A 22,405-nucleotide genomic window follows, 5' to 3' on the forward strand; every position below is an offset into this window, starting at 1 on the left:
AAAAGAGGTGTCAGAAAACAACTCAACAAATTCTGACAGACTAGCTCAAAGCCCTTTGCTGGCTTGAAATTCGGCTAAATAAGTCTCTTTCTATAAAAGGAATTTGCTCTCCTAACATGCAGAATCTATACCATAGTTTTCATTTCATTAATCAAAAATATTTTTAAAGCCATTTATTTGGTCAGACAAAAGATATAGTTATTACTACCATTAGGTGCTTATACAACACTGGACTACTGAGTAATCATTAAATTAACTTTATTAACCTCTTTATTAATATAGACATTTATGCATGTGGTAGAACTGAGTAATTTGCTTATTTTCTCATTCATTGAAATATTCAATAGGAAACAAGTCTCATTACCCAATATTGAAAATTGTTTCACTGGTGTTTGTAGCAACGTAATTAGGCCTCTTATATCTAACTCGTTTTAAACAAAAATCATAATCATAGGTTTCTAACATGTTTTAAATCTGTAATTATTTTTAAAGCTGTATTTCCTGTCACAATTTTACAGAAATACATCACCATCACTTTTTAAAATCACATGTTAATATCCCCATTGTCTTAAATAGAAAGGCTCCAAATATCCTCTTGAAGATGTAGGTTTAGGGCTGGGAAGATGGCTCAGTGGTAGAGTGTGTGCCTTGCATGCCTGAGGCCCTGGGTTCCATTCCTCAGCACCACATAAGCAAAAAGAAAAAAGCCGGAAGTGGCACTGTGGCTCAAGTGGTAGAGCATTAGCCTTGAGCTGAAGAGCTGAGGGACAGTGCCCAGGCCCAGAGTTCAGGCCCCACAACCGGACCCCAAAAAAAAAAAAAAAGATGTAGGTTTATTTAACTATGACACACTTTTCAAAATAATGGGTCTAAAAAATCAGAATGTTTGGAATATTAGGCTTCTGAGTCGCATTTATCTCCTAGCACTCTGGAAACAAAATCACTTCTCCTTTTAAAGTGCCCCATTCTTTGGCAAAACCAACAATGTAGCCTCCCCTGTGGGGGGCCTCTCCCCAAAATATCCAGTCTCTGAAAGTGAACAAGACCCAACACGAAGCTCATGAATTATTAATTTCTGGTCAGTTGTCAAAGATGTAAACACACAAAAATCAGACAGCTTGCCCTAAGACTGCAAATCAGGTCCCTAAGACAAGAAGTAAGGATTTTTCACATTGCTAACAAAACCTTTCGGAGAGGTCTGTTTTCAGACACAGGGAGACCTAAGATAACTGTATAGAAACGGTATTTCAATCTATAATCAGAGAAATTCAAAGTGAATTTTTACATTTGCATTGAGCTTAAAGAATTTTGCCCCCTCTGGAAAGTGAGGAAAAATATATAAACCCTTTAAAGTGAATTCTCTAAATGACTATGTTGTATGAATGATTCTGTAGCCAATAAATCATGGAGTTAGGAAAAAGTACAACTTGGACGTTCAGTGTTTTCTTCATTTAGTACCTACAGGGACCACCTTTACCATAAGGAATAGTCAATCCTGATAGAGAAATTTCCTGATTTCAGTATTCCTCCATGTAGTGTGTGGCCCAAAAGTTTTGAGCTTTAGTAAGATCAAGAATTTACAAACATCAAACTTGTACAAAGCATGTGTCATCTGGAGGTGCAGTTGGCTAAATTTCACTATAACTTCAGTGTTTTGATGATACATACTTCGTATTTACTTGTTTGAAAATGGCAAGCAATGGCTGCTTTTATTAAAGCTTAAAACTATACTAAGCCTTATATAATACTCTGTATGATTCCTATGTGTGAGTCATAGTTCTTGACCATTCCACCCAGAGACTTCACATTTAAACCCTGGAATGGATTAAACCCTGGAATGGATTATTTCTTAAGTGGTTTCTCTTCTTTTCTGGATATATCCTCAGAGAAAAGCTGTCGAAGACTTCTCTGACTCCATTTCTTATAGTTTCCCCACACATCATCAGGGATACAATTATTTCATGAAAAGTAAAAAGACACAACATTCTCAAATTCTTGGGGCACAGCAATAACTTTCAGGCTCAATGGGGGAAGTCAGCACAACTGAAGGCAGTCTTGTGGCCATGAGCATCAAAATAGTCAGATTTTAATAAATTTCCAGAGATTCCACCAGTTTAAAACCCTTGCCTGGCTTCCAGTTGGTTTTCCTTCTCCTGGATTCTTGTCATTGGAGATTTTATCAGTGACTTCTTTTGTTTCTATAAAGGTCTCATACATCTTCTGGGCTCTGATAATTTCTTTCTGTGCATCAAAGTGGACTTTTTGCCTGGTAAGGATGGGAACTATTAAATTAAAATCATTGATTCGCTTGTTGAGCTTTCTGATGTTTTCTTGGAACTGCTCACAGACCTGCTTCCACTGCTGCTGTTCCATTGCTGTCATTGGATTCCCAAGCTTTTTCCTTGATACTAAAATTGCTTCTCTGAGTTTCTCAATGGTATCTGTTATTTCTTTTTGCATTAAGATCCACTCGGGTTGGTACCCATTATCTATCAATATTCTGTTCAAGTTGTGAGTCATGGGATCAATATATGAACAGCCAGAAAACTTTTTTAGGGGTTTTCCTTTCCCACTGAGATTGTCAAAATCTCCTTTTGCCATTGATTCTTGAATGAGGTCCTCCACTAAGCGCTCGATGGCTTGAGTGATCTTCTGTTCTCTACTGTGTCTTACATCGTGAACAGTTAAGCTACTAGTGAAATGCTGCCTTTGCAGTTTCTGCTTTCGATACTCCATCACTTGCTCAGCAGCACGGTCTGCCCTAAATTGCCTATACTGCTTCTCTCGTTGACTTGGGGTCCCAAAGCCAATACCTTCAAAACTTAAATAATGTCGGTGTTGGGGTGTATTGTATTTGAAATTTTCTTCCTCTTCTTCTGCTTCTTCAACTTTGTTCCGTCTGGCATTTGCTTCTTCAATCACATGGGAAAGCACATTCCTATAAGCTTCTTCAATCTTTATAAATGCTGCGGAATCAGCATTAGTAGAGCCGCTGTCTGGATGATATTGCTTGGCAAGCTGATGAAAAGATTCCCTGACGTCGTCTGCAGAGCAGCCTTCATTTAGATTCAGCAGCTTGTAATAGTCCCTGATTTCCTTTTTGGATTTATAGGTAGACATCATCCTGTTTCTAACGACACTAAGGTACGGTAGCATTTTCACTAGAGTAGGAATCAATGAAGCACTCGTCAAATGGAATCTTAAGACCTGAGCCATCATCACATGCATTGAGTTCTTTAGCATATCCAGAGTTCTTCCTAACGATCTATGAAACAACAAATGATATAGGTTAGCAAGGTTGCACTATTAGCAGAGTTGTATTTTCAGCTATAAAAAAGGAAGTCTTATAGGGGTTGGGAATGTGGCTTAGTGGTAGAGTGCTTGCCTAGCATGCATGAAGCCCTCAGCACCACATAAACAGAAAAAGCTGGAAGTAGCACTATGGCTCAAGTGGTAGAGCACTAGCCTTGAGCAAAAGAAGCTAAAGGACAGTGCCCAGGCCCTGAGTTCAAGCTCCAGGACTGGCAAAAAAAAAAAAAAAAAGGAGGGAGGGAAGTAGGGCCTGGCAGTAGTGGTGGGTAGCTCATGAGGAGGAGGCTCCTCAGGAGGCTGAGACCTGAGGATTGCTTTCAAAGCCAGCCTGGATAGGGAAGTCCATGAAATTCCTTCTTTTTTTTTTTTTTTTTTTGGTCGGTCGTGGGGCTTGAACTCTGGGCTTGGGCGCTGTCCCTCAGCTCTTCAGATCAAGACTAGTGCACTACCGCTTGAGCCACAGCGCCACTTCCAGTTTTCTAGTGGTTTGTATTGGAGATGAGTCTCATGGACTTTCTTACCGGGGCTGGCTTTGAACCATGATCCTCAGATCTTGGCCTGAGCTAGGATTACAGGCATGAGCCACCGGCGCCCGGCCCATGAAATTCTTATTTCCAATTACTGTGGCTCAAGTAGTAGAGAAATAGCAAAAAAAAAAAGCTCAGGTATAGTGCCCAGGCTCTGAGTTCAGGCCAAGAACTAGCACAAAAAACAAACAAACAAAAAAGTAGGGTATGAAGTTTCAAATACAATATGGGACAGTTCGGTCTACTGCTGCTATCACAATTTTTCTAGCTATATTTTACTGTAGCTGGAGAATGAATGTTGATAATGGTCAGCATCAATACATTGTGACTTAATCTGGATTCTACTTACTGACCACAGAATTTTAGAGCTTCAAAGTTCTTAGAAATTACCAAATCAAATCATATCATTATATGAGAAAACATAGGTCTAATTAGGGTTAATCAACTTAGTCAAGCCTCATAATAGGTTATAAGCAAAATATTTAGGATATAATACAGAGGTTTGCTTAATTTTATCCTCAGCAGGCTATACATTTAATCAGCACCAATTTTAAGTGTACCTTGTCATATTTTCGAGAATTTTCTCACAACAAGACTTACTATACATGAAACAGAGAACATTAGAAAGAATGTTTGTACTTGGTACTAGATTGAAATAGTATCCAAAACAGTTTTTAGGAAGGAGCTATGTGCTAGGTGCAAGGAAAACCAAAACGAAAGGTTAGCAAACTCCCCACCCCAACCCCAAATGCTCACTGGTATATTAAAGATGCTTGGTGCAATAGTGGAGAAAGACTTGTACACGGACAATGACGATGAAATACGGGAAATGGCTTAACTGTACTGAGGTTACATGTAAACACGAAAACAGAGCTCCTGGGAGCCCTTATTTGATGAGCAATTGGAGTCGTGGATTTTAGAGACGGCTGGGTGGAGATAGTTATGTCTACAGGTGTGATTAGAAGAGGTGTCACTCCAGCTCTGGGATACGTCCCACCTGGACTTCTCACTCACCTTCACCTTCAGGGCCCAGGGGCTCAGGGACGCCCACCCCCCAGGCGCATGCGCGCCACCTCGGTCCTGTGGCTCGGCGCAGCTGCAGCCCAGTTCCCCGCTTGTCTAACCCTAAGCCGCTGTACAACGAGGAGTGTCTAGGGGAGATGGAGAATAGAATCCACACTTGTCTGTGACAGATGACTTGGCTTACCATTACAAGTGGTCATCTCTCTTACATAACTTCACCCAAGAAGACACAGTCGGACAGCTCAGGAGGCTCGGGTCCGGCCCGGGAGCCATCAGCCCCGCCCCCGGCCCCCTCCCTGAGCGGAGGTGGTTCGGAAGATAGGGATTGTGGGAGTTGTAGTTCCCGGAAGGCGCCGTGGCAGCCGGCCTCCAAGGTATCTTAGCGTGGCTGCTGGAACGCATGAGGCTTGGCAATCGGTGTCCAGGCCTGGGGCGACGTGTGCAGGGTTTGCAGGATGAGCCGGGAGCTGGTGTCTTCCGGTGTCTTTGTGATTCGGAGGGTCTCTTGTTCAGGAGTAGGGAAGATTAGGCCGTTTGTCCCAACTGGACTTAAATAGTCCCATCCGGGTCTGCAGGTGGAAACACCTTCGCTGAGACCTGAGCGATCTTCGCCCAAGTCGCCATGCTGCTTTAAGAAACTAACCCAGACATACCGAGCCGGTCGTTGGTAAAGCTAGTACTTCTTGAGCAGCCTGCATGGCCAGGCGATTGTAGGGGTTGGGACGCACCAGAAAACAAAATAAAAAGGGGTCTGCTAGCTTCACTGATGAACTTAAACACCACAGTCTTCCACACTCTCAGGAACTGTTATCAAAAACCCATCCTTGGGCCCAGCAGTTTCCAAACCGGTGGGAAGGAACCCAGAAGCAGTGATCTAACAGGGAGGGGGTTCTCCTGGAGCGAGGCCTGGCCACCACTCGGGCTTGGGTGAGAATACTCTGATACCAGGTACAATGGGTGCTTTAACATCACCAAGGTAGCTTAAGGGTTTGGCTCAAATTCACTTCAAGATAAGTAGTGTTCCCTTTGATACAACACTGGGCTTAATCATTGTTCATCTGCATCGTTTTATCAGTTGGGATTGGCCTGTTTACGAAATTTGTACATCCCTTTAGAGGATAGATGTTACTACACGTTCCCTTTTAAGTTGGCCATCCCTGAGATAAATGTTTTTATTTGAACTTCTTCGTGCCCAGAATTGTGTGGTGTGGGGTTTTTGGTATTTGTTTCAACCCCAGGATAAGTATTGTCAATATATCCTTGCTCAGAGGGAAGGGGTGATGTTGTCCAAAAAGAAATATCTCTTTACCTGATTTAAGTAACTAACCACTCTGCATGTCACCTTTATAATAATAATAATAATAAATCCTTGCTCAGTATCCAGAACACACAAATTTTGAGCAAACAGACAAGGTTGGAGAGAGTTGCTGTCTCTATATATCCTTGTTCAGTTCCCAGAGCACATGAATTATTTGGAGAGCCACTGTCCTTCAGCCTTTTTCTTTTCTTTTTGTTTGGTAGTGGGTTTTTTTTTTTTGAACTTTTTGTTTGAACTTGGGGTCTGGACGCTGTCCCTGAACTCTTTTGCTCAAGGCTATTACTGTTCCACTTTGAGACACAGCTCTCAGTTTTCTGGTGGTTAATTGGAAATAAGTCTGGCTTTGAACCATGATCCTCAGATCTCAACCTTGACTACCTAGGTGTGAGCCATCAGCATCTGGTATGGCTTATTCCTTTTTGGGGGGGAGAGGGAGGGTCCGGTCATGGGGCCTGAACTCTGGGCCTGAGCGCTGTCCCTCAGCAATTCAGCTCAAGGCCAGTGCTCTACCGCTTGAGCCACAGCGGCACTTCCGGATTTTTTCTTTTTGCTTATGTGGTGCTGAGGAATCAAACCCAGGTCCTCATGCATGCAAGGCAAGCGCTCTACCACTGAGCCACCTTCCCAGCCCCTTTCCTTTCTTATTAAATGTTGCAGCTTATGAGAATGTAAGGGTTACAGCAAAAATAGTGCTCATGTGCTTTATTTTAAATTTTTTTATTGTAAAGATACTATACAGAGGGTTACAGTTACATGAGCAAGGTAATGAGTGTACTTCCTATTGAGCATTGTTATCCCCTCCATTGTTTTCCCCCTACCAGCCCTTCCCTCCCTACCTTCCCCGAGGTGGTTTTTTTTTTTTTTTCTTTGTGATTGATTACATAATTTCTGAAATTTTACAGTATTGTGGAATAATGATGCTCATTTAAAGTCACAAGTTCATTCTAACTTTCCTGGAGCAAATTGTCTATCACAATCTATAACATATAATGGTGTACACATATACACCATACATGTGATCAGCAGCATGGGGATATTTAGTAGTGATTCAACCAGATGAGTGGGAGTTCTTTGTTTCTTAAGTCCTGTTAGTTTTGTATCACCTAACATTTTGGATTTAGCATCCACTTCTCAGGGAGACCATGTACCATTTGTCTCTTTGTTCTTGGCTTACCTCGCTCAACATGATTCCTTCTAACTCCATCCATTTCCCTGAAAATGCCATTATTTTGTCATTTCTAATGGCTGCATAATATTCCATTGTGTATAGATACCACAATTTTTTTTTTTTTTTTGGGTCCGGTTGTGGGGCCTGAACTCTGGGCCTGGGTGCTATCCCTCAGCTCTTCAGCTCAAGGCTAGCTCTAACACTTGAGCCACAGCGCCACTTCCGGCTTTTTTCTTTTTTCTTATGTGGTGCTGAGGAATTGAACCCAGTGCCTCAGGCATGCAAGGCAAGCGCTCTACCACTGAGCCAACTTCCCAGCCCCAGATACCACAATTTTTGGATCCATTCATCTGTGGTGGGGCATCTGGGTTGTTTCCATATCCTAGCTATTGTGAACAGTGCTGCAATAAACATGGAGGTGCATGTGTCCTTGTATATTGGTTCCTGTTGTTCAGGGTAGATGCCTAGAAGTGGTATGACTGGGTTATAAGGGAGGTCAATATTTAGCTTTCTGAGGACCCTCCAGACTGCTTTCCAAAGTGGTTGTATAAGTGTACATTCCCACCAGCAGTGTAATAGGTTTCCTCTTTCTCCACATCCCCTGCAGCATTTGTCGGCTGATTTGTGGATGTGGGACATGCTCATGTGCTTTAAACCAAGCCCTTCATTAATGTTGGTCTGTGAAATTTTGGTTGTTCCATGCTTCATTTTTCTGATCTATCCTGTCACAGAACATTTTTTTTTTCTTTTTTTGTGCTGTTACTGGGGCTTGAACTTAGGACCTAGGTGCTATCCCTTAGCTTTTACACTGGAGGCTGGTGCTCTACCACTTGAACTGCTGGAGGTACAGCTAGTTTTTTTTGTTTTTTTTTTGCTAGTTACTTGGAAAGAAAGAGTCATACTTGGTCTGGGAATGTGGCTTAGTAGTAAAATGCTTGCCTAGCATACATGAAGCTCTGGGTTTGATTCTTCAGTACCACATAAACAGAAAAAGCTTGAAGTGACACTGTGGCTCAAGTGTTAGTGCTAGCCTTGAGCAAAAGCAGCTCAGGGACAGTGCCCACCAGGACTGCCCCCCCCCAAAAAAAAAGTAAAAACAAAACTTAAAAGAACCATAATTTTCTGCCCAGGTTGGCTTACAATCATGATCCTCAGATCTCAGCTTCCTAAACAGCTAGATTACAAGCATGAGCCACTGGTGCCTGTCATTTTTAAAGAAAAAGCAACTTGTGAATTTTGAGACCTGGGTTGACTATTTTCTTTCTTGTACTTTTTAAGTACCTCAAAGATATTTCTCTATGCTTATCTGTAAAATGAGGGCACCAACAAATAATAGAGGTGCATTTAGCATTTACTCTTTGCCATGCACTATGCTAAGTTCTTTTTTATTTTTTTTTTTTGTCGGTTGTGGGGCTTGAACTCTGGGCCTGGGCGCTGTCCCTCAGCTCTTCAGCTCAAGGTGAGTGCTCTACCACTTGAGCTACAGCACCACTTCCAGTTTTCTGGTGGTTTATTGGAGATAGGAGTCTCACGATCTCTCCTGCCCCGGCTGGCTTTGAACCGCGATCCTCAGATCTCAGTCGCCTGAGTAGCTAGGATTACAGGCGTGAGCCACCAGCACCCGGCCTACTATGCTAAGTTCTTTATGTGTACCCTCTTAATCCTTATGACCATACGAGATATGATCATTTCCCCCATTTCATATAGGAGAATAATCATTGCATCAAGCTGATTTCTTCTTGTGAGAATTATACAATGTTTGTAAACTACTTGGCACAGAGACTGGTACATTTTTTTTTTTGGGTCCGGTCGTGGGGCCTGAACTCTGGGCCTGGGCGCTGTCCCTCAGCTCTTCAGCTCAAGGCTAGCGCTCTACCACTTGAGCCACAGCGCCACTTCCAGCTTTTTTTCTTTTTGCTTATGTGGTGCTGGGGTAATCAAACCCAGGGCCTCATGCATGCAAGGCAAGCGCTCTACCACTGAGCCACCTTCCCAGCCCCAGAGAGACTGGTACATTAAGCAACAGAAAGGACCTATTAGGCTGGGAATGTGGTTTAGTGGTACAGTACTTGCATAGCTGTGGCTCAAGTCTTGAGTGGTAGAGTACTAGCCTTGAGCAAAAGAAGCTCAGGGACAGTGTCCAGGGCCTGAGTTCAAGCCCCAGACTGGCAAAAAAAAAAAAGAAAAAAAATTATCTTTCAAACTCTCTTGAGTTATAAAACAGTAAATAACCACTTTGTTCCTATGTTCTGTGTGGTGTGTGTGTGTGTGTGTGTGTGTGTGTGTGTGTGTGTGCGCGTGCGCACGCGCATGCGTGCACGCACGCCAGTGCTGGGGCTTGAACTCAGAGGGCTCAGGTATTATCCCTTAGCTTTTTCACTCAAGGCTGGTGTTCTATTACTTGAAACACAGCTCTACTTCTAGCTTTTTGCTGGTTAACTGGAGATAAGTGTCTCATGGGTTTTCCCTAAAAACATAAATAGTAGGGGCTGGGAAGGTGGCTCAGTGGTAGAGCGCTTGCCTTGCATGCCTGAGGCCCTGGGTTCGATTCCCCAGCACCACATAAAGAAAAAGAAAAAAAGCCGGAAGTGGCGCTGTGGCTCAAGTGGTAGAGCGCTCGCCTTGAGCTGAAGAGCTGAGGGACAGCCCAGGCCAGAGTTCAGGCCCCACGACCGGACCCAAAAAAAAAAAAAAAAAAAACATAAATAGTAAGCTAAAATCTGACTATCTTAGAAGCTACCAACAGAGGAATGTTTAATGATACTAAATGGGAGTTATTAAGAAATCTTATGGCTGGGAAGGTGGCTCAGTGGTAGAGCGCTTGCCTTGGATGCATGAGGCCCTGGGTTCGATTCCTCAGCACCACATAGCAAAAAGAAAAAAAGCCCGAAGTGGCGCTGTGGCTCAAGTGGTAGAGCGCTAGCCTTGAGCTGAAGAGCTGAGAGACAGCGCCCAGTCCCAGAGTTCGGGCCCCATGACTGGACCTCCCCCCCCCCCCAAAAAAAATATTATGGCAGCCAAGTATGGTTCAGATAACTGGAAAAGTCTCAGCTCAAACCAATACAGACACCATGAGGAAGATAGATTTATTTGACCCTGATTCAGGTTAGGCGACTTTTTTTTTCTTTTTGTTAGTCATGGGGCTTGGGCGCTATCCTTGCACTCTTCAGCTCAGGATGAGTGCTCTACTTCTTGAGCCACAGTGCCACTTCCGGTTTTCTAGTGGTTTATTGGAGATGAGTCTCTCACACTTCCCTGCCTAGGCTGGCTTTGAACCATGATCCTCAGATCTTAGCCTCCTAAGTAGCTAGGATTACAGGCGTGAGCCACCGGCACCGGACTGGTTAGGCTACTGTTATACATTGATTCCTCCCCCCCCCCCCTCCCATTCCTGGGGCTTTAACTCAGGGCCTGAGCACTGTCCCTGAACTTCCAGCACTTTACCACTTGAGCCACAGTGCCACTCAGAAGTTTTCTGTTTATGTGGTGCTAAGGAATCGAACTCAGAGCTTTGTGCATGTTAGGCAAGCACTCTACTGCTAAGCCACATTCCCAGCCCTACTTTTTTTTTTTTTTTGGTCGGCCATGGGGCTTGAACTCTGGGCCTGAGCATTGTTCCTCAGCTCTTCAGCTCAAGGCTAGCGCTCTACCACTTGAGTGCTACTTCCGGTTTTCTGGAGGTTTATTGGAGATAAGAGTTTCACGGACTTTCCTGCCCGGGCTGGCTTTGAACCTCGATCCTCAGATCTCAGCCTCCTGAGTAGCTAGGATTACAGGCCTGAGCCTCCGGTGCCCGGCTCCAGCCTTACTTTTATACATTGAGAGTATACATGATATGTCAGCACCCCATCATGATTTCTTGCAAGACAAACGTATTCCATGTTTTTCATCGAAGATAAGAGAACATATAAAGATGAGGGTGATGTTGGTCAGAAAAAGTCTGAAAGACCAAGATCTCTTGTTAGGCTGTGAGTCAACTGAATTCCGAATGACTGGTTTGATTATAAACAGGAAAGGTCCTAAAGAGAATTAGAAAGACTATGAGAAATGTCTTAGCTATGCTACAGTCTTGTTTTTTTTTTTTTGAGTTAAACCATTTTATTTTATTTTTTTATTGTAAAGATACTATACAGAGGGTTACAGTTACATGAGTGAGGTAATGAGTATACTTACTCTTGAACATTGTTACCCCCTCCATTGTTTTCCCCCTACCATCCCCTCCCTCCCTCCCTACAGTCTTGTTTTTAATGGTAAGGATGAAGTCATTTTTATTAGCAGCTTTTCATCTTTTGCTAATAAATCCATGATAAAAAGGCAACAAGCATACAGCCACAGTTCCTTCACAACTGGCTTCAACCCTCAACCAGGAGGCTTCATTCCTCTTGGACCCAGCAGATCTTGCCATTTTTTCCAAGCTGTACAGTTCCGCTGGCCACTAGCTGGAGGGCTGCAGGAAATATTTTGTGTTCTGCTAATTTTACTCTTTCAGACAAAGTTTCAATGGTGTCACCCCTCTTCACTGGAACAGCTTCTTGTAAAATGATCTGTCCAGCATCTACATCTTCCTGGAAAAGGAGGTCAAAGTTTCAAGCTTTACTTTCCAGCCAGTGTAGTTTACATCTAAGCATTAATAGTGATATTTTGGCAAGAAAAGACATACTTACAGCTACAAAGTGTACTGTGCACCCAGTAATTGTGACTCCAGCTTCCAGAACTTGCTCATGAGCATTTGCACCCTTAAATGAAGGGAGCAAAGATGGGTGGATGTTTAGCATTTTCCCTAGAAATTAAAGCAAAAAACAAAAAACCCATAGTGTTGAGAATTCTAAAATATTGATTTTCTTTTTCCTTTTTTTGGGTCGATCGTGGGGCTTGAACTTTGGCCTGGGCGCTGTCCCTGAGCTCTTCAGCTCAAGGCCCGCGCTCTACCACTTTGAGGAACATTGCCACTTCCAGTTTTCTGGTGGTTAATTGGAGATAAGAGTCTCATGGACTTTCCTGCCTGGGCCGGCTTTGAACTGTGAATCTCAAATCTCAGCCTTCTGAGTAGCTAGGATTACAGGTATGAGCCACCAGTGCCTGACCGGGTTTTTTTTTTTTTTTCCTGTTAAAGTAGGGGTAAGTAGCTGCTTTGATAAGCCAATCGAATGCTAGGGAAGCTAGATATCCAGAGTGGTGAGATTGAGGAGGGGAGGAGTGGTGGGAGATTGTCTAAGCTGTACGGAAGGGCTCTGGAAGAGTTAAGCTTGTTGCTGACACATACTGTTAAGAGGCAGGAGGGGCTGAGACATTGGCTCAGTGGTAGAGCGTTTGTCTAGCATGCCTGAGGCCCTGGGTTTGACTCCTTGGTACCATATAAACAAAAATAAATAAAAATTAATTAAAAAAAGAAGAGGTGAGAGGTTCTTGCATACTGCCTATGAACTTGACTTCTAACTACAAATTCTGTAGTAGTTAGTTCTGTGTGCCCATGGCCAAAGGAATCACCTCTTATACTACTACAAGTACTCTAATTACCACTACAAGTAGTCATAAAAGGGGCTGGGAAGGTGGCTCAGTGGTAGAGCGCTTGCCTTGCATGCCTGAGGCCCTGGGTTCCATTCCTCAGCACCACATAAGCAAAAAGAAAAAAGCCGGAAGTGGCGCTGTGGCTCAAGTGGTAGAGTGTTAGCCCTGAGCTGAAGAGCTGAGGGACAGCGCCCAGGTCCAGAGTTCAGGCCCCACGACTGGACCAAAAAAAAAAAAAGTAGTCATAAAAATGGAAGAGGATGAGGTCAAAGCTTTTAAGGAAAAAGGGAAGACTACAAGTCAGGATATTTTCTAGCATCTTCTGGCAATGGGCTAATGCATACTAGAGAGGATGATTCTTCATTCTGGTACACAGAACTACTTTTTGCTTCTCAACAAATGAAAGGGGCTTGTAAATATCTGTTTGGAAGATGAAATACCATTTTTCAGTAATGTGAAACAAAACTAGGTTACATTAGAAAGTGACTAATTACAGAAAGTCAAAACGGACAGAGAATAGGTGAATGAATCATTATCATGCCATTCTTTGGATTAGAGCAAAGGCAATTAAATATGAATGACCTCGGTTAAAGCAAAACATCACAATAAATATTTCATTGCTGAGACTGTTTGCCAAGCTGACCATTCTAGAGTCTATTTTCTATTCATTTCCCTGTTTGTGATATCAAAAAGCTTTGCTTACCATCCCATTTTCTGACAAAGGGGCCAGAGAGAATTCTCATGAATCCTGCAAGACAGACTATGTCTGTGGAAAACTCTTCAAGGACTTGGTCAACTGCATTGTCAAAATCGACACGACTTTTGTATAATTTATGATTTATTACCTGTAATAGAAAAAAGATAAGCATAGCCTTTTTTCACGAAACTCTCAAAAAAAGTTTAAAATACAACTTTCACATAAACCAGACTTCACCACCCTTTGATGGAAATGATAGAGAATGGCAGGAGCAGCTTCTGATGGAGATGATAGCGAATGGGCAGGATGGAGAGGGTAGGCCAAAGAGCATCCACCCAACATGTAAGCATGCAAAAACTTTTCTGCTAGACCTGTGGCAGCAGATTATGAGTTAAGTACATCCTGAGGAGGTTGGAGGTTTAGCTCAATGGTATTCCTGAGGGTTAAATCCTCAACCCAATACAAAGACAAACCACATCAGCCTATTTTCCCAAGTGACTTACTTTGGTGGGAATACCAGCTCTCTCTGCCTTGCTCAACCCAGCCACTTGGGCTTTGTTGGAGATTACAACAACAATGTGTGCAGAGCTCTTTGGATCCAGAGTACTGTCTATGAGTGCTTGGAGGTTCGATCCTGAAAAGGCAGGAAGAAACTAAGTGAAATCATCCTTCTGGAAAAGTATGCTGGGTGATGGTGGCTCACACCTACAATTTTAGCTACTCAGGAGACTGGGCTCAAGACCTGGTTGAAGACCAGCCCAGGCAGTAAAGTCCCTTAGACTTTTAATAACCAGCAGAAAGGCACATTGGAGGCATGATGGCTCAAGTGGTAGAGCATTAGCCTAGCAAGGAGAGATCCCTTAGTCATCTAACAAGAGGGAAGGGAGATGAAAGAGAAAGGGAGAGAAAGAGAAAGAAAGATGCAATTTTGAATGGCGGGGGGGGGGGGGGGGGGGGGGGGGTCAAGCTTTCTGAATTGTTTAGGAAAAACATTGGCAATATACCATTCCTGGTTCTAGTGTCTGTCTGTCTGTCTGTCTGTCTGTCTATCTATCTATCTATCTATCTATCATTGCTCCTGCAAAATAACATGATCTAGCATTCCAATAGAAACAGTGTAACAAGAGTCTAAAAGTGAAGGATGATGATGAGGATAAGCTGCTTAATCACAGAAAAAAAAAATCTTCTGAAGAATAATAAACTATTCTGGATCATATAACTGTTTCTTTGCTGTACCATTAACTTGGATGTAAATACACCAAAACTGTACAGTCAGTCATATGTAAAACAATTGTACCTTTGGGACTATACTCTAAAGAAATAATCATACATTTATTTAAAACATTGTACATACAACCAAAGACAATAGTTTTTTTTTGTTTTTGTTTTTTTTTGTCAGTTTTGGGGCTTGAACTCTGGGCTTGGGCACTGTCCCTGAGCTCTTCAGCTCAAGGCGAGAGCTCTACTGCTTGAGCCACAGTGCCAATTCCAGTTTTCTACTGGTTTATTGGAGATAAGTCTTATGGACTTTACTGCCCAGGCTGGCTTTGAACTGTGGTCCTCAGATCTCAGCCTCCAGAGTAGCTAGGATTACAGGCATGAGCCACCGGCAACAACAGTTTTTAAAGACTAATCTAAGATACAAGAGCTGGGATTTGCATTCTAGTTACTCTTTAGCCATCTTTCTCAAATTCCTTTTTCTTCTTCTTCTGTGCTTGGCACTGGACTTGAACTCAGGGGCAGGGCACTGTCCTTTAACTTTTATGTTCAGGGCTGGTTGGTGTTCTACCACCTGAGCCATAACTCTATACTTCTGGCTTCTTGGTGGTTAACTGAAGGTAAGAGTTCCAGGGACTTTCTTGCCAGGGCTAGTTTTGATCTCAATCCTTATGTCTCAGCCTCTTGACTAGTTAGGATTACAGGTGTGAGCCATTGGTACCCAGCTCTATTTCTACTTTCTACCCCACATAATGCTGACAGTATTACAACTGGTTGTGTTTTTTGTGTGTATGGAGGGTGAGGGTAGGATGTGGGGGGAGGGCACAGCAGGATGCAGGAACCAAGGGCATGCTCAATACATACAATGGACAAAGTCAAGCTCTCACCTGTTCCAGATATTAGGACAGCCACTCTTGCCTTCTTTGGTTGGGTGGGGAGATGATTTTTCCGAGAGCCATTCACCAACAATGACCCATTTATGTTCATGGTTTCAATAAGATTCTTGACTTTCACTTGAGGGGAACCTTCATTTCAAATACAACCATAAAGAAGTAAACAACTTAGTAAGAATAATGGGTAGAAAATACTTTATGTGCTGGGCGCTGGTGGCTCACGCCTGTAATCCTAGCTACTCAGGAGGCTGAGATCTGAGGATCGCGGTTCAAAGCCAGCCCGGGCAGGAGAGACCGTGAGACTCCTATCTCCAATAAACCACCAGAAAACCGGAAGTGGTGCTGTAGCTCAAGTGGTAGAGCGCTCGCCTTGAGCTGAAGAGCTGAGGGACAGCGCCCAGGCCCAGAGTTCAAGCCCCACGACCGACAAAAAAAAAAAAAAAAAAAAAAAAACTTTATGTAAATTTTGAAGTACTGTATTTTATTCTGAAAAGAAGTAGGAAATTAAAAAACAAAAATGGGTATATATCATTTACCATTACTCATTTATTTATAAAACTTCCTGAGAACATATATAGTAAGTTACTTCCACTAAGAGCTGAAGACCAAATCATCATGTTGAAGCATACAGTGGATTGATACTGCCTGCTCTAATTCCAAATCTTTCTAGTTCCACTACTCAGCTTAGTGCTATGACTTCTTGTCTTTAGGGGGAAATCATGTGATCAGCAAAGCCATTCAACCACTTGGTACAAGATGTTGAGAAGAGGGGGTTTCTTATTGCAATGTGAACTGAAGAATGTTACCTTTTCAGTATTTGGAGGATCTGTCTGAAAATGAAACTTACCCAATGGAGGAAAATGCAGACAGAACAAGGTTAACAAGTTCTAACATTTCTGCTATTTTGTGTGTGTGTGTGTGTGTGTGTGTGTGTGTGTGTGTGTGTGTTAGTACTGAGGCTTGAACTCAGGGCTAGAGTGTTGTCCCTTAGCTTTTTCACGCTCTCTCTCTTTTTTTTTTTTGGTCGGTCGTGGGGCTTGAGGTGAGCGCTCTACCACTTGAGTCACAGCACCATTTCTGGTTTTCTGGTGGTTAATTAGAGATAAGGGTCTCATGGACTTTCCTGTCCAGGCTGGCTTTGAACTGTGATCCTCAGATCTCAGAGCCTCCTGAGTAGCAAGGATTACAGGAGTGAGCCACCGGTGCCCCTGGCCTGAGGATCAAAGTTTGAAGCTAGCTTGGGAATACAAACCTGAGAGACTCTATCTCTAAGTAACCAATAAAAAGTTGGAAGTGGGTTGGGCGTTGGTGGCTCATACTTGTAATCCTAGCTACTTGGGAGATTGAGATTGAGAACTGTGGTTCAAAGGAGCTCAGTCAGGAAAGCCTGTGAGATGCCAATCTCTATAATTAACTACCAAAAGATGGAAATGGTGCTGTGGGGGTCAAACTTGAGCACAAAAGCTTAAGGACAGTGCCCTGGCCCTGCGTTCAAGCCCTACAACTCCAAGGTAAAAAAAAAGTCCAAAGTGGAGATGTGGCTCAAGTGATAGTGTGTCTGCCTTGAGCAAAAGTGTTAAACAAGTGCACAAAGCCCCGAGTTCAAGTCTCAGTGCTAACAAAATTATAGGCCTAAAATCAAGAAAGGTGAGATCACCTTCAGGACATGCGACCACACTGCCGATCACCCAGGCTTCTTCCTGACGCTGATGAATCGCAGTCAGAATTTGTTCTGTTTGGTTCTTTGACACCACAAGAGCTGCTCCAACTCCACAGTTAAAGGTTCTGGCCATCTCTTCTTCTGAGAGCTGTCCTTCATGCTGTAACCATGAGAAGACCCTAGGGATCCTCCAGCTACGGGCATCTGAAAACAAGGAAGATAAGCAAGAGTTATTTACCCTATTGAATCACACAAGAAATACAGGAATGTAATTATACAGAGGTAACAGAAATCATAATCAGATGCTTATTTTTTTTTTTGTTGGTCATGGGGCTTGAACTCTGGGCCTAGGCTCTGTCTCTCACCTCTACAGCTCAAGGCTACCACTCTACCACTTGAGCCACAGTGCCACTGCTGGTTTTCTGAGTGGTTTATTGGAGATAAGAGTCTCCTGACCTTTCCTGCCCAGTCTGGCTTTGAACTGTGATCCCTCAGATCTCTGCCTCCTGAGTAGCTAAGATTATGGGTGTGAGCTATCGGCACCCGGCTTATTTTTTTTTTTTTTTTTCTTTTTGGTCCAGTTGTGGGGCCTGAAATCTGGGCCTGGGCGCTGTCCCTCAGCTCTTCAGTTCAAGGCTAGCGCTCTACCACTTGAGCCACAGCGCCACTTCCGGCTTTTTTCTTTTTGCTTATGTGGTGCTGAGGAATCGAACCCAGGGCCTCAGGCATGCAAGGCAAGCGCTCTACCACTGAGCCATCTTCCCAGCCCTTATTTTTGTTTTCTTTACTTGTCTTGTTGTTCATTTATCTGTCTTTGGGAGGGTAATGGAGAAATGCAGAAATGGAGGGACAAAGGGTGAACAAATGTAGCAGTGGTACTCATTAGACATTATGTTGAAAATGAGCTATATCACTTGTGGGTGAGGATGGGAGGAAAAACCTGGGAGAGAGCGAGGGAAGAGGTGACATTGTTCAAAAAGAAATGTATTCAAGCTGGGAAGGTGGCTCAGTGGTAGAGCGCTTGCCTTGCATGCTTGAGGCCCTGGGTTCGATTCCTCAGCACCACATAAGCATAAAAAGAAAAAAGCCAGAAGTGGCGCTCTGGCTCAAGTGGTAGAGTGCTAGCCTTGGGCTGAAGAGCTGAGGGACAGCACCCAGGCCCAGAGTTCAGGCTCCACGACCAGACCCAAAAAACAAACAAACAAACAAACAAAAAACAAAAGACTGTTGGGGCTGAGAAGGTGGCTCAGTGGTAGAGCGCTTGCCTTGCATTCATGAGGCCCTGGGCTCAATTCCTCAGCACCACATAAGCAAAAAGAAAAAAAAGAGAGAGAAAAACAGTCTGGGCTGGGAAGGTGGCTCAGTGGTAGAGCGCTTGCCTTGCATGCTCAAGGCCCTGGGTTTGATTCCTCAGCACCACATAAGCAAAAAGAAAAAAAAAAAAGCCGGAAGCGGTGCTGTGGCTCAAGTGGTAGAGCGCTAGCCTTGAGCTGAAGAGCTGAGGGACAGTGCCCAGGCCCAGAGTTCAGGCCCCATGACCGGATCCAAAAAAAAAAAAAGAAATGTATTCATTACTTGATTTAGGTAACTGTAACTCCTCTGTACATCACCTTTACAATAACAAAAAGAAATCTATCTATACCTTACACAATAAAAACCTTCTGTTTTTCTGACAGATTTGGCCACCTACGACACTTGAAGGTCCCCTTCCCCGCCTACTAGAGTTAAGACCTCAAAGCCATGTGGCTTGCTAGGCAGGTGTTCTACTACTTTTTGACCTAACTAAAATACACTGGTCTATCTAGTCCCCATCCTGGATCTGTGCTGTACTTTACACGGCTGACAAACACCATGTTAAATTCCTTCCTTCCTTAGCATTATTTTTTCTGCTGCTAGGGATTGAAACAAGGCCTCAGGACGTGCTCTGCCAGGGAACTATGTCCCCCAGATTGCCTTGGGAGGGATGACACCTTTATGGGGCTCAGCCTACTTGACTGTTCCAGTAATTTTCCCTCTGAGGAACTCCTTTTGGTCCCCTTTACTATGTACAGACGAGCACCCAATTTCTTTTCAGCTGATTTTAACTTCTGTCCACGGGCATGGAGTAATAAACACACTGAAGATCTTAAAAAAATGCACCCTACTCTCTCCTCCTGGGCTAGTGACTGATGCCTGCTCACTGGCTTGACCCTGGATGTCCTTTTGCTTCTGAGTGTAGATTAAATTATCATTCTGTCTCATTTTTTTTATTGCTGGGTTCAGGTCCTTTTTCTCTTGTGTAGATTACTTAGTTACCATTTCATTTCTAGGCAAGGAGGGTTCTCCTTCTTTAGTCTGATGTTACTAATTCCTTTGGAGGATGGATCTGCTTATTCCACATTGTCTTTATTTCCAGTTGCATGTCAGGATTTTATGCCTTTTAAAAGTGTGGCAAATAGAATAAAAAGATGTATAAAGGGGCCAGCCTATGTTCCCTTCAAATGCCCTCAATAGGAGAACTTTCCCTGTATAATCATGTATGCAATAACTATTACCCAGAGATTTCCTCCCACAGTACATATTTATCATTTCTTTGAAGAAAAGTTCTCTTTAGTGATCTTACCCAATTCTACCCCGAATTTCGGAGGCAGTACTCTGGGAATGTTTTCTAGCAGTCCTCCACCAGTAATATGAGCAAAGGCTTTGACATGTCCTGAACGGATGATGGGTAACAGTGAATGGCTGTAGATTCTAGTTGGAGTTAGGAGCAGATCCCCTGTAGGTTAGAGAAATAAGACCAAACTTACCCAACTAATATAAAATAATTCTGAAAGGGACAGAGACTGTGACCTGATATAGACATACAAGTTCTTTTTTTGGGTGGGGGTGGGGGTCAGGGGATGGAGGGGGGAGTAGCCAGTCCTGGGGCTTGAACTCAGGGTCTGGGTGCTCTCCCTAAGCTTCTCAAGTCTTCTGCTCTGCCCCTTGAGGTACAGCTCCACTTCAGCTTTTTGGTGGTTAGTTGGAGGTAAGAGTCTCACAGACTTTCCTGCCTAGGCTGGCTTCCAAGTGCAATCCTCAGATCTCAGCCTCCTGAGTAACCAGGATTACAGCCAGGAGCCACTGGCACCTGGGTAGACATACCAGTTCTATAATAATGTCCAAGCAGGAAAACCATAGGAAAATACAATTCATCCCATTCTAGCTTTACCCAATGAGAGACTAAACTTACTAATTAACTGCTCAGCTAATTAACTGCAAACAAGACAAGACGAGTTTACCTAGAGTCTGGTCACCACAACCATCAGGTGCTGGAGAGGAGTACTGGAGGGAAGATTTCTCCACTATTTTCCTCACAAGGCTAAAGCCATTGCTGTGAAGACCGGATGAGGCGATTCCAACAACAACATCGCCTTCAGTGATCCTCTCTAGGTGGGGGAGTTTCTGATCCCGCTCCATGGCACCAACGGCAAAACCAGCCAGATCATACTCGCCCGGAGGATACATGTCAGGCATTTCTGCTGTTTCTCCTCCTGGAAAATGAGATCAAAGACATCACATCGTATCTGCATAGCAACTGTGACATGACGCTTAAGATCCTATTGTTCTATTAGCTGTCCGACTGAATGATCAACCAAGCATGATTGCAAGGAAGACACAGATGAAGTCCCAGCTCTGTCAGTCCATATGCAGCTTCCCAACATGGCCACCGTTATGGGATCGTGCACCATTTCTATAATAGTTTGGTTTCAGAAATACTTTCGTACTCACAAAACCTTTACCATCACTCCATCTCCCAGGTAATGGCCAAGGCTTAGAGAAGTAATTTAGGACTGCCAACTCCAAATGTCTTTGCCACTACGTACAGCAGTATATACTTTGCACTCAACATACAAAGACAGAAAGTAGAGGCTGGCAGACTCCACATTAAAAACTGTGCTCTGAAACACAGTGGAAGGATAAATTTTGATCTTTTATATCCAATTTGTTCACAGAAATAATATCACTGAAGAAGTACTTTTGTGCCTTGGTTCACAAACAAATTTAGAGAAAATAAGTGTCATATATAAGTTAAGCAATAGTTCTATAAAACCTAGGTAATCTGGCTAGAAAATATGACGTTCCTAACTGTAACACCAGGAACCCATTTGTCCAGTGAGGGCCTAAGAAAGAGGAAAAACCCCTAAACTGGGAAAAGGTAGACTAAGAGTGGGGAGGAACTTCAGCATACACAACAGGCTGGGCGTGCAGGTCTGAGGGACAAATATTTGCAGAGGGTCGATGAATGGCATAGAGTCTAAGATGAATTCAGGTAGTTGTTTTGTTTTCTCCCCCTTTTCTCCCCTTTGTGGTACTAGGGCTTGAATTCGGCCTTGAGCTGACTAGGCAAGGCCTTTCCCACTAACCATACTTCCATGTGTTAATTCAGGTAGTTTAATCTAGATTCCATTTGCCATGTCTGGTGATGTAGTTTCTCACTAGTTAGGCTGGCACTGATTTTATTGATGCATTAAGACTGACACATAGAGAAAAGGATCTGCAGTTAAAACCATACCAAGAAGAGCACATCCAGCTTGTCTGCAAGCTTGAGCCACTCCAGCAACAACAGCTTCAGTTGTATTGACATCAAGTTTTCCACAGGAAAAGTAATCAAGGAAGAAGAGAGGCTCTGCTCCTTGAGCCAGAATGTCATTTACACACATGGCAACCAAATCTTGACCAATGGTATCGTGTTTATTGCACAGCTGGGCAATCTATAGAAGAACAAAACCACAGTAGAAAATAGGCTCCATGGGCATCTTCTCAGTTTACCCACAGACGGTAACAAATACTACAACTGGCTGGTTGCTTGTGACACCCAAGAGTGCTAAATTCCAAGAAGCTATTCCATCCCAAGTAATCTTTTTTATTCCTCAAAATTCCTTCTAAATATAGCCTCAACAATATTGTAGATATGTACACATATTTTAGACAAAGGGTTAAAATTTAGTCAGTTGGCATGGTTCTTTTAGCTCTTACATAAGACAAATATGTATTTGTATGGGGAATATAGACATGATTAAAAAAGGGGGACTATTTGAGAGCTAAATAGTGGGAGATCA

The 22,405-nt window shown here is 43.2% G+C and overlaps 2 protein-coding genes across 3 annotated transcripts in view; both read right to left on the reverse strand.

The window, feature by feature from the left end:
- Positions 1-837: 837 nt before the first annotated feature.
- Dnajc28 (DnaJ heat shock protein family (Hsp40) member C28) lies at positions 838-22,369 on the reverse strand. 2 transcript variants are annotated; one of them, XM_042687245.1, is made up of 3 exons: positions 22,359-22,369; positions 22,162-22,170; positions 838-3,257 (listed from the first exon to the last, which is right to left on the reverse strand). In XM_042687245.1, the coding sequence occupies exon 3, from the start codon at positions 3,241-3,243 to the stop codon at positions 2,080-2,082; it is 1,164 nt and encodes a 387-aa protein (XP_042543179.1). In that variant the 5' UTR covers positions 3,244-3,257; positions 22,162-22,170; positions 22,359-22,369; the 3' UTR covers positions 838-2,079. The 2 variants fall into 2 exon arrangements, with proteins under 2 accessions (XP_042543179.1, XP_042543178.1); XM_042687244.1 differs by lacking the exons at positions 22,162-22,170; positions 22,359-22,369 and adding an exon at positions 5,047-5,216 and having other exon boundaries at positions 838-3,265.
- Gart (phosphoribosylglycinamide formyltransferase, phosphoribosylglycinamide synthetase, phosphoribosylaminoimidazole synthetase) overlaps positions 11,585-22,405 on the reverse strand; it is a 31,292-nt gene continuing 20,471 nt past the window's right edge. The window contains exons 14-22 of the mRNA XM_042687240.1: positions 21,859-22,057; positions 20,585-20,836; positions 19,927-20,079; positions 17,322-17,528; positions 15,659-15,796; positions 14,057-14,187; positions 13,560-13,701; positions 12,013-12,128; positions 11,585-11,913 (exon numbers count right to left, since the gene is read on the reverse strand). Of these exons, the coding sequence (XP_042543174.1) occupies positions 11,722-11,913; positions 12,013-12,128; positions 13,560-13,701; positions 14,057-14,187; positions 15,659-15,796; positions 17,322-17,528; positions 19,927-20,079; positions 20,585-20,836; positions 21,859-22,057 (1,530 nt within the window). The 3' untranslated portion in view covers positions 11,585-11,721. The remainder of the gene's footprint in view (positions 11,914-12,012; positions 12,129-13,559; positions 13,702-14,056; positions 14,188-15,658; positions 15,797-17,321; positions 17,529-19,926; positions 20,080-20,584; positions 20,837-21,858; positions 22,058-22,405) is intronic.

This window comes from Dipodomys spectabilis, unplaced genomic scaffold (assembly GCF_019054845.1).
Source record: "Dipodomys spectabilis isolate Male_0828 unplaced genomic scaffold, ASM1905484v1 ptg000107l, whole genome shotgun sequence".
NCBI lineage: Eukaryota > Metazoa > Chordata > Mammalia > Rodentia > Heteromyidae > Dipodomys > Dipodomys spectabilis.